The following is a 12894-nucleotide window of genomic DNA, read 5'->3' as shown; positions in this document are numbered from 1 at the left end:
TATAGTTACTGCTCCGCACTTTCTGTTTATCCTTTGCAGCACTTCGGTGTTTGTTATTCTCCATGGGAGCGACATTCTTAGCATCTTAGGCTATTGTTTTTATATCAAAGCTCCTACCGATATGAAAGGGTCGAAAATATATATCCACGCAGCATACGAATTCTCGGATTCAGATAAACGTCACGATTAAAGAGAAACTCCTATCATTTCACTAAAGGTCCAACGAACAGTCTGGCAGTTTTAGTTTTTATAAATTTGCGTTTGGGGTTAGGAATACATCTCGTCTGTGTGGCAATACAAGCAAAATTACTCGCTTTTTATTTGTGTTACGTTTTTCTTGTCTGATCGTCGAGATGCGATCTTTCATTCGTTTCATTACATAAAACACCCCTTTTAGTTTAGGAAATTTGGGCGTTAATTTAAGGGATTCGAAATCTTTGGACCACGTACAATTGACACAGTCTCCCTCGGAAAATTATCCATAATCCCTATAAAAGCATGGCCGCAGATGTCCACCCGTAGAATCGTTGCGTAAAGGCTGATATAAAGAGGTCGTCTTGATTAATTTGCATCCCGCAATATCCAATTCCATTACCAGAAATTTACACAAGACGGACAACTCAACTAGCCGTTCCGCATTATCATATGCAAACTGTGTACTAAATCGAGGTTTTGGGGATTTCGTCCAAACGGTCTTTGTTTAATCCGCGACTGATTAACAGCAAAGAGTTAGGGGGTTTGGATTCCATCCATAAATTAAGGGGAATTAGATCATTTTACGAGGTCTTTGGCCTTCTTTAAGCTGCGCCAAATGAGTTTATAAAGCACCAAAATCCCAACCGCGGTTCGGGTTTTTGTTGTTTTAACCGAAACGCATAAATAATTTTCTCCTCGAAATAGGTGCGACAGGTAATTAATTATTCCATGGACAAATATGGGATTTAGTTTGTCAGAACAGAGTGAAAGTGTAAAGATAGTTATTTATCGCTGCTTGCCTTTCTCGAATTTAGAAATAAATCAAAACTTCACCCGGATTCGTTTAATCCCAGAGGTCTCCGGCTTTCACAGATTGGTTTACAATTCATACAGATAGGGGGAAAGAAAATATTTAAAATTGTCTAAAGGGCTTCTATTTAAATCACATTATACAAATAGTATCGTAGGTAACGTTTTGTTGCTTCGGGAAGTAAATGTTCGATAGTTACGAATTACGTTATGAAAATTATGAACAAAAAGGGCTCTACAGTCAAAATATATTTGGAATGGTTTGCTTATTAGTGCTGCTTAGTATATAAATAAATTTGAAATTTGTAATAAATGTCAGTAAGAGATTAAAAGATATGCGCTATACAGAGTATAAATAAAACAACAACAAAATCAAAACTCGGAATCGTATAATTCCAGAGGTTTGCTGTTTTGCCGACGATTTTTTCAATTCATTCAGATGGAGAGAAAAAATAAACGGTTTTCAGGAAATAGCAGCATTTAAACGGAGTTTGGGGGATAAAATAGATAATTGACACAAAGGGTACAAAATTAAGGTGGATTTTAGACTTATTGGAAAAGGATAGATAATTCACACGTAAGCATATTAGATTTGCGCCCTGTTATTCCGCAAATATTTTGAAAAAGTCTGAAAGCTTCGTTGTCAATAAACGAATAAACAAAAAATTATCTTACCCTAACTTTGAAGATCGTGTGTTAGTTACGGGGTTAGTTAGGTATTATTTGCCTGGAATTTTGACCAACGTAACAAATTTGGAAAATTTGGATAGCTATTGCTATATACTTCTGTAGGGATAACACGTCATCTTCTATTTTTTCTAACAACTTACTTAAAATAAAAATTGGAGATTGTTGGATTTATGTTGCGATGAAAGGCAAAGGAATTTAAAGACGACTTCTTTAACTCCAAATAAGTGTTTATTCTCAAAAATCAGTAAAATTGTTCTCGTGGTGTGTGTGATTTTACAGAAGTACTTATAGTGATAGTTGAGTTTTATTTATATTATTATGATGTTTGAGCTATTTGATCTTTTTGAAAAATTCAAGATGCATTACTTCTTTGTGCTTTTAAATTTCTGTAAAAAAATGTAGCAATATGTAAAACTAATTAGACATGCCAAACACTACGGAAGAAATACCCTTTACTTGAAAGCCAAAGGCATTTCAAACTCTTATTCCTCTCTTGGTTCAAATAATCATTTATATTTCAGTATAGAAAGGCATTAATGGACCGCCTTGCATAGATGGAAGGAAGGGAGGACAATGAATTTTAAAAATATATTTTTTGGTTTAGGCAATTAAAGGTAATCAACCGATCCCACTTTATATAAATATTTAATTTTTGTTGAAGAAAATTTATTGGAATTGGATTCTATTTACAAGACTTCTGAATTTCTTCTGCGTCGGTTGTTGGTGAGTTGAACTTGCTAAGATTTCGCCAATTATCCCGTTGGCTTCTTCTGAGTTTAACTGAAACTGGCTCGCATTTTACTCTGTCCCTGCTTACATATTGTTTGAGGGGGGCGGAGCTAAAGGACTGATTCCCATATTGATGACAGGTAAAGACCTGTGTCGCGATTAAGATTGATGGGTTGCTTATAGATTTCAATAGATTCTCGAATAAAATTTTATGTCCGGTTTCGTGATTGCGTTCGGCAACTGCTGGTGAGTGAGTGTCTTAGTCTTAAGGCTTTTTCATGTTCTTTGAGTAGTTCATATTTTTCTTCTCTTTGAAGTGTATATTGCGATGGAACGCTTAATATCTTTAATATGGAAATTATTAGAGAGAAGAGTATGTGATGGAACGCTTAATATTTTTAATGTAGAAATTATTAGAGATAAAAGCAGAGGTAAGGTGTTTTAATTCTAGGTTTAGTAACTCGTTCTGAGATAGTGTTACGGCTCTGTAAACAAGATAACCTATGATTTTTGGGCCGGATGGTGATGTGACAATGCATTGAGGTATCGGTCTGTGTGCGTAGGTTTTCTGTCAACACAATGACCCAATGTTCGGTCTGATTTTCTATTGGTCATAGGATCTAAGAATGGGAGGTTATTCGTTTCTAATTCAATGGTGAAACGTATATTGGGGTCTAAGAAAATCTACTAGGGATTTTTGCCCATGAGGCCAAACAAGAAAAGTATCATCGACGTAGCGTTTCCATAATTTTGGTTTTAGATGGAAGATGTCGAGAGCTTTCTTCTCAAAGTCTTCTATAAATATATGCGACAGGTCGACGTTTGTTCAAAAATTTGACCGTTATAAGGGAAATATATTCCATACAAACATTTTTCAATTAAGGTGAGAAGGTTTGGTTCCAGATTCTCGGATTTTAATATATCTGAAATGATGATGATAGTTTCAGGAATAGGGACTTTAGTAGAGAGGGTTCTGCATGGAAAGTAACCAGAATATCGTGTAGATGCTTCTTAATTGATCAATGAAATGAAATGAATTAAGTACGATACTATCAGTGTGTATATTAGGGAGTCCGTAGAGACGACTAATTTTAGAGTCATGAGAGGTTACAAACCTACATTCAAAACATCACTGACCACATAGCAAAAGTTCTCAAGGAATATAACCTCAAAACTATATTTATCACTCACGTCAAAAACAAATTTTTTTTAAGATGACAGGAGTTTACAGCATATGCGGCAATGAATATATTGGAGAGAACGGACGAAAAATATCAACTAGTCTCAAAAAACATGAAAGAGCCTTAAGACTAAGACAAATAAAACACATCAGCAGTTGCGGAACACAATCACGAACGCGGACATTCGATAAAACTTCTTGCATATTATCAATTCTTCTACCAACGAAAAATCCTAAAATCTATATAAATCTATAAGCAGTTAAACAATCTTAACCACTACTGAGGTCTTTACCTGTCATCAATATGGGAATCGGTCATCCGAGATGATGTTTATGCCCCTCATTTAGCTCCGTCCCCTCAATATCTCATATGTAAGCAGGTACAAAGTAAAATGCGAGCCAGTTTCATTTAAGCCGACTGGATGATTGGCGAAACGTTAGTTCACTCAATAACAACCGATGCCGGGGAAATCCGGAAGTTTTGTAAATAGTATTACAGTAGCCTGTGAAAGTTTCTTTGAAAAATAAAAAATGTTTGAAATTATGCTTCGCTAGCGATTTCTTTAATCTTATTGAATTACTTCTTGATCAACTGCAACGAACTGCTCAAAATACTGCTACCATTTTCTAGTGCGTTGATATGATCGGAACATTGATTAGGTCACAATGTACAAATAAGAAAGTAATTTTGAGATATTTAAAAGCTTCAAAACAAGCGTTGTGTGCAAACTTTAGTCGTTTATCGCTCTTACAGCTAAAACATTTTACCATAATCTGTCGCAATGCAAACAAACACACAATTCCATGCCGTGGAACAAATTTTGTTGGCGGAAAAGCAATTTACTGTAGAGCAATAAGAATGAATTTGCAATTTTTATTCGTTCCGACGATATCGTGGTATGAGTTATTTAAGAAAACCAGCGTATGCAGAAACACAGGGAAACGTAAATTTCACTTAATAATACACAACAAGCCAATATCTGGCCAGTTTCTGCTTCCTGTGAAATTTAAATTGCTAAATGTCTGAAATTACGTGCTATTCGGTTGCGGCAGTCGTTATTCACGAAACGTGGAGTGGTAGATGTCGTTTTTTTGGATCGTTGTCCGTTTGGACAGCTGGCCCCGCTGCACATTTGAAAAAAGCTGATTAGTCCTAAGTGAACTCGTTCGGCAATTTTTTATAGTATTTTAAGTATCAGGAATGGAAGCACAGACAATAATAATAACAATAAACTCTATAGATAACCTGCAACTTCCTCAATCTTAGGGTTGTCAATAATATGAAAAAAATATTCATGGGGAATTACCTGTGCTCCACTATAGGAATCAGTAAAAAAAGGAAATAGGAAAAGGGAAAAAATGCAAATAAGTGTATAAGAAAAAAGTATCTTAAGGGGAATTTATCATTTAATTTAAAAGAAAAAGGATCACCTGGAAGGGGAGAATTGGAGAGATATTATTCTAGATGTATGAGTTCGTAGGCGACTACGCAAAAAATAAAATAAGGACGAGACAGTTTCTATTTCTCTTTAACTATTTTAAATAGTCGACTCTCCGTGCCCATGAGAACTTACAAACTCTCAGAAATACCAACCATAAGGCTTAAACTTTTAGGCATTCACATTTACCTATTTTTTATTATATATAGGAGGATATCGTAAGGACACCCACAAACACAGCTTATATCCATAACGGCTGACAGTCAGAAAGCGTCCTCCAATCCGAAAGATACCCCAGACTCGTCGATCTCAAATGTCACGGACCAGAGCGGGGCACAAAGACTCCTCCAGGATCTAGTACTCGGGACACCAGAACTGATGCTAAATTCCCTGTCAAGAGTACTATATTACTATATAATAGCGGTGCTCGTGTCTTTACTATGCCGACGAATGAGGATTAGAGAAAAAGAAGCCGCCAAAAACTACACTGTAAACAGGCAAACTAGATTCTTCAGCAGCAAAAGTTTTACTCCAGAACCATGTGGCATGAGGGCGACCGCTATAAAAACCCTGCAGACAGACGGCATATACCCTGCGATCAACGCGAATATACTTAAAGGTGGGACGCAAACTTTGCTGGCTTTTAAATGACTAGCGCAAACGAGATTTAAAAAAGTATCGTGTAAGTGAGACTTGTGACTCTAGGGCGCAGAGTAAAAGTAGGCTAACTCCATTATGTCACTAATAATAACTGAGCGCTTAACGCCTTTAGCTTTACTAGATGATCTAACCAGCCTCCCCTAAATTTAGTATTCATTTAGTTAACATTGTTGGTGCAAACTAGCATTTATGTTGCTGGAACTAGGCACAAAACTCCAAGCGCACTGCACTGACGCGGCAAATCGTGATAACTTGATCGATATCTATCGATTAAGGAACTCGAGTGAATGCTGAGTACGGGTGGAGACTGTTGGTATTACGAGGAAAGCACTTTTTTCTATCAACAACCAGGATATCGAAAACCACGGACCCAAAATCACCAACAAAAAAGGAAGTAACCTCAATTGTCTATTTACAATTTTAGTCATAACAAGATAAGTCCCACGCACTAGAAAATGTGGGTGGGTGGTATTACGAAAATTTTAGCTGCTCTGTTTTTTTAATTGCTATGACGAAACCCACTAACGTTATTTAAAAAAAATAATTTTCCCTGCGTATTTTGAAAATAAAAAACACAATTTTGAAGAGTTTAGTGGTCCCGCACTCAACTTAACAAGATAACAAAGAAAGTCTACTTCCATTCGGATGCCTAAACTAGGCCAAGAAGAATCCGACCCGTTTCAAACCAAAAATATTATGCGGAGATTATTAAAATCTAAGAAGAACGTGAAATGATACACTGTCGTCATATTGCCAACCCCATTCAAGTTAGCCTGAATAGTTTATTATATTTCAAACAGGATTTATAATGGTACAAATAAATTTTCTTTGGTTTTTATTGATGGATTTTGAAAAAATAGATAAGTCGTTATCTGTTTTCGCCCTTTGGGTCAAATATGATTCAATTTGCCCACCATAAACGAGAATAGACTATTTTTAAAAATCAGCAAAAACCCAATACAAGATTTAAATACATTTCCAATAGCTTTTTATTTATTATTCAATTATTTCCACATTTTTTTCTTAGTAGAAAGCTCTAGTTTTGTTTGGCAAAGTCTGTAACTGTAAACTGTAACTAGTTTTCTTATGTGGATGTCACCTCTGTTTAGCGTTAATAAATTTTTGTTTGTTGATTGGAGTTTTGTAGAAGTTAATTAATGTTTTCTAAATTTGTATAGCAAATGATTTATTTATTATGATTTACATAAATGTATATATTTATATGTAAAATGTTTTCCTGATTTCTAATTTCACACAAACTAAACTATAACGAAATATATATTGTTGCAGAGATATCCTGTTTAAAAGACGTCATCTTAGACATAGAACCAAGAGTGGTGGAATACGGACGAGAAAGTACACTAAGGTGCAGCTACGATTTAGAGAACGCCTTGCTCTATACCGTGAAGTGGTATCGGGGTCAGTTCGAGTTTTATCGATATACGCCAAAAGAACACCCTAGCACAAAACCGTTGGACCTGGATGGACTCTACATAGATGTGAGTTATAGTTTTGGTTGGGATTTTCTTATAAAAATAATAAATATTGCTAATAAAATTCCTTTGTCGTGAATAAATATTTTCAATAGAATTTTTTGAGCAACAAAAAAAATATGATCTAATCCTTCGCTATAATTATTTAATCAATCAATCAAATTATTTGATTTCGTTGTATAAGTCATTATAAGTCATTCCAAAAATACTTTTTCATATTTACCGTACTATAAAAGTTCTGATTTACCGCATTGTTAATGCAATGCAATATGGTCACATAATGTTTAAGTGGCAATGTTTGGTAGATTCTTTTCCCACATACTTACCCACTTCACTGCATATGTACTTTTAATTTACCTATTTTATAATAATGTACATTTTGTTAACAGAAAATGAACTTTACATAATTTATTCAAAATTAGATATTTTAGTTTTAATATTGACATTAATAATGTGCATAGTAGAACAGGAATTAGTTCAGCAAGATGATCATCATCATCTGCAATTCTTTGTCACTACAATTTTCTCATTCCTTAAACAGAAAACACGACTTTCCTATGTCACTGGATAATAATTTTAATTTTAAATTTCTTTCGTTTCTTTCCCGTGAATCGGATATTGAGTATTTTATGATAAACTGTCTGAAATTATTAACATGTGTGTTCCTCGTGTTGGAAAGTCAGCTAATAATAGGTATCCTCCCGAGTTTAATTCAAATATAATATACAATGTAAAAAAGTTAGATTATACATCTGGGTACAAATGTGATATTAATGGCCTGGAAAATATTCAGCGTATGTTTTTGAAGTATGTATGATATAATTTTTCAAGTAAACTTCCACAGGCTACTGTACTGTAATACCTTTCACAAAACTTCTGGATTCTTCCTGCGTCGGTCAAATCATCGCAAATCATCCTATTGGCTTCTTCAGAGGTTGACTGAAACTGGCTCGTATTTTACTCTGTACCTGCTTATATATTGTTTGAGTGGGCGCCAATGAGGGGTCAACCCTAGTAGATTTTCTTAGACATTTAAACTAGATAGACGCTAACATACGTTCCACCATTGAGTTGGAAGCTAATAATAACCTTGCATTCTTAGACATTCTTATCAATAGAAAATCAGACCTAACATTGGGTCATTGTGTTAACAGAAAACCTACGCACACAGTCCGATACCTTAATGCATGGTCACATCACCATCCGGCCCAAAAATCATCGGTTATCAACTCTCTTGTTTACAGAGCCGTAAAAGTATCTCAGCCCGAGTCACTGAAAACAGAATTAAAACACCTTACTTCGGCTCTTCTCTCTAATAATTTCCACATTAAAGATATTGAGCGTTCCATCACAAAATACACTTCACAACAACCTTCCAATAGCAATGAGGCCGAAAGCAATCCTACACTTGCTACTGTGGTCCTTACTTACAAAACATCACTGACCACATATTAAAAGTTCTAAAGAAGTATAACGTCAAAACCAGATTTACCACTTGTCCAAAAATCTCTCAACATCTTCGGTCCGTCAAAGACAAAATTCAGCTGTTGCCGAATACACTCATGAAACCGGGCATAACTAAAATTCTCTATAAATTCTATATAAACAACTTAACAAACTTAACCGCGACTCAGATCTCTACTTGTCACCAATTTGGGAATCAGTCATCGCAGACGGTGTTCATACCCCTCATTAGCGCCCCCTCAAACAATAAAAAAGCAGGTACAGAGTAAAATACGAGCCAGTTTCAGTCAAGCTTTGAAGAAACCAACAGGATGATTGGCGAAACGTCCGCAATTTCGACTCAGCAATAACCGACGCAGGAGAAATCCAGAAGTTTTGTTTGTTGTAAGTTGGACGGAGTATATCCCCCACAATACAATATTATTGATTAGTGATCGCCTTGGTCGCCATTATTTAATGACTTTATTCAAAAATTTAAATAAATTGTTTGATTGCTCTGAACCATTACATACATACATACATTCTGCCTACACCAAGAACTAATATTTTAAAATTTTCACCTATTTTCTCAACGTGCTTCAAATACAATGCTCGACACGATTTGGAGGTAAAAACGTTATTGCCCCATTAACTATAATTATTAATTTCAGTCTTTTCCCATCTTTCGTTTTTTTATTAGAGTTAATGATTATGTTAGAATAATGGCTCTGTAACTATTTAATACTTTGTACTACAAACATCCTGTTAGTTGGGCTTCATGAATAAATGAATAATGAATAAATGAATGAATAAATGAATGAATAAATAATAATAAATAATACAGGCCGGCAGCTGGTTACAGTTTTGCAATTTTATAAGAGAACGAGCTTTGGTATCTGTATTTTTCATTATTTTGTGCTTTGGCATGACATAGTTCGACCGAAGAAAAGGGTAATCTAAGTGATAGCTAAATGAAAAGGTCAGGCTCTGAATCATCTGCAAGCACGTTTCATCTCACCGCAACAGTGCCACCCAATATACCGAACTGCAATATATATATATATATATATATATATATATATATATATATATATATATATATATATATATATATATATATATATATATATATATATATATATATATATATATATGAGTTCTTGGATCCTTCTGATTTTATATATTCTTAAGAAATGGTTCTTGGGTTTTTTTTGGTCCTTTTTTAGTGAAATTAAAATAAGTTTCCGTTACTTGTGAAACATTTTATTTTTTGTGACGTTTCGGCCTTCAAGACCTTCTTCAGACTTTTAATTTTAACCTACAAAAATGTGTTTTTAAATAAAATTATTTATAGCATTGTTTTCCTGGTCATAATTAAAACATAGATAAAAATTTGTATAGGAGTCAGCATTGAAATGATTAAAAATTACTAGTGCAAGTCAATGGAACAAACAAAGTGATGTAATCGTAATATAAAAAATTATGTATGTTTTATTGTTGTGCATCTATTTTTATACAATTTTTAATCACTTTGTTTGTTCTATTGACTTGCAATAGTAATTTTTAATCATTTCAATGCTGACTCCTATACAAATTTTTATCTATGTTTTAATTATGACCAGGAAAACAATGCTATAAATAATTTTATTTAAAAACACATTTTTGTAGGTTAAAATTAAATGTCTGAAGAAGGTCTTGAAGGCCGAAACGTCACAAAAAATAAAATGTTTCACAAGTAACGGAAACTTATTTTAATTTCACTAAAAAAGGACCAAAAAAAACCCAAGAACCATTTCTTAAGTATATATATATATATATATATATATATATATATATATATATATATATATATATATATATATATATATATATATATATATATATATATATATATATATATATATATATATATATATATATATATATATATATATATATATATATATGTATACATAATTTTTAACATTAGAATTTATAACATTACGATTGAAACCTCATATCACTCTCTCTATCCATGAGAATTCCTATTTTTTTTGGACTGTTGGTTAATGAAAAAGTTCTTCAGTTGTTGTTATGGAAAGTTGAGGTTTTTCCAAAGAAAGTAATTGGTTTCAAAACCGTATAGTGTGCGACTCAGAAAAACGCAATGTTATTTAAAATAATATTTATTTTATTATGCATTTATCAAAGTATTTTCTGCTGTGTTTAGTAAACGAAATCATTAGCAAATAATGTATGAACCAAATAAAGTCAATTCGTAAACTAGCGAACACATTCCGTTTACCTTTATTAAATCTTGTCGAGTTTAGTTCTCAGTAAGGGTGCAATATTGCTGAAGGGCTCAATTTGTTTAAAGAGGGGGACGAGATATTAGGACACGCCCACTTCGTCTGGTTACACCCCAGCGCTTAATTGGGGTTGTTGAAATTGTAGAGCTCCGTCAAGTGTACTAAGTAAGCGTTAAATAATCCTAAATTGGCTTTTAATTTTAAATTTATTTGCAATCAAAAATAGGAGCAACAAGGATCGCGTAAAGCTAAAGCTAGCCCTTCATTACAGTGATATAAATAAATAGAATTGAAACCATGCGTTTCAGACTCGTTTGATTTTATATATTGAATATTGTTGGAAAATTAATTGGAATATTGACCTCATTATCGCGTTACATTAAATGCGTTAAATGATACTCCGCGTATCCAAACAGATCATTAATTGTGCGCTACAAAGCTACACATTTTGTTAATTTTAAAATAAATATTCATTAAAATTTGCTCAGTGTAAACAAAACATTTTTTAAAGTCGGCTAGACCAAATTTTTATATATATATATATATATATATATATATATATATATATATATATATATATATATATATATATATATATATATATATATATATATATATATATATATATATATATGTAAATTGTTTTTTTCTAATTCTTAAAATGTTTTTTCGTTGCATGTTGTAGGAATTCGGTTCCAACGAACACCAAGTCGTTCTACGCAACGTCAGTTTCAATCTCTCTGGGAATTTTAGCTGCGAAGTAACTACAGAGCCTCCACTATTTTCAGTGCAAGCGGATACCAAAGAAATGCTTGTAGTCGGTACGTACCATTTAATAGCTAACAATAATGGTTATTGCTAATTAACAGTTTTTGCAAAATAACAATTATTGTTAATGAACGGTATTCTAGTTCGTCACCTTGAACCACACCAATTGTTAAGTTAACAAGGCATTGCCAATTATATTGTCAACTCAGCTACCAACTTAAGAAAGGTAGGCTTTGTGTAGAAGCATGAATCCTACCACTGTACATTTAGCAAGTGTGATAAGTCATTTCGAGTTAACAAACAAGCCTGCAGATATTTGATTGCTGAAATGAAACTATTTCCGCAAGCCCCAAAAAAACTTCCTCTTCATTTACACGCTAGTTAACGGAAATGAGGTATTTTGGGCATTGTATTATTACCTATTAGATTTTTGTGTCTCAGTTTATTCATGCATTAGTTATTTAAAATTAGTTGAATTATTATAGAAGTAATTGTCTGTTCTATAGATTTCATCTCTCTTTCTGTTTTTCGACCATTTCAATATTGAAGCGAAAGACATACAAAATTATAAGGTTAGGAAACATACGAGCTTAAACGAAAGCAATTCTTTCTATTGTTGTAATGTAAGTTAAGTCTTACTTCATAACCATGACCATTACTTAACCTAGTATTTTTCAATGGAAGAGAACCATGTTTCTAGATCGATTTGCGCAATTCTTCACCCGGAAATCCGTAAATAAACAGACAAAGCAATCCAAGAAAGTTATATTCGTGGATTTAAATGAGCGCGAATTATTAAGAAAAGGGAATTTACTAAATTTTCGCGAACTTTGGGGCTATTAAAGCATACTTCCGTGTCCGCTTTTATAAAGTTAGAATAAGAGCTCTGGCCAGGAGTTTTTTTTCTTAAATATACTGTTAAGCATTCTTTCTTTTATTTTTCCAAAACTATATTTAAAATGAAATGCAAATCGGGTCTCCGTTCGCCGAAATAAAGCATGTCGGATTCGTAAGCGCCATGAAACGTTTCGCATGGAAATGCTTCGATGCGCATACAAATACCGCGTGTTATTTTATGGTGTTCGCGAATAAGGGGTTTACCAGGCGTCGCGCCATTTCTTGCCCAATTTCGTACATTTCCCGCATTTGGAGTTATATTGATTCCGTATTATAAAAGCGGAGTTTATTCGAAATCCTGG

The 12894-nt window shown here is 33.5% G+C and overlaps 1 protein-coding gene across 2 annotated transcripts in view; it reads left to right on the top strand.

Annotated features, from left to right (window-relative positions):
• Positions 1–12894, top strand: part of LOC132696769 (uncharacterized) — a 68551-nt gene that overhangs the window by 28970 nt on the left and 26687 nt on the right. The window contains exons 1-3 of one of the 2 annotated variants that reach the window (XM_060661779.1): positions 5532–5662; positions 6994–7202; positions 11613–11748. In XM_060661779.1, the coding sequence (XP_060517762.1) occupies positions 5590–5662; positions 6994–7202; positions 11613–11748 (418 nt within the window). In that variant the 5' untranslated portion in view covers positions 5532–5589. Of the gene's footprint in view, positions 1–5531; positions 5663–6993; positions 7203–11612; positions 11749–12894 lie in introns of those variants that run through there. The other variant, XM_060661780.1, reaches the window with a different exon arrangement.

Source organism: Cylas formicarius, unplaced genomic scaffold (genome assembly GCF_029955315.1).
Source record: "Cylas formicarius isolate icCylForm1 unplaced genomic scaffold, icCylForm1.1 PGA_scaffold_1__22_contigs__length_36826433, whole genome shotgun sequence".
NCBI lineage: Eukaryota > Metazoa > Arthropoda > Insecta > Coleoptera > Brentidae > Cylas > Cylas formicarius.
This window is presented reverse-complemented; position numbering and strand designations above follow the sequence as displayed.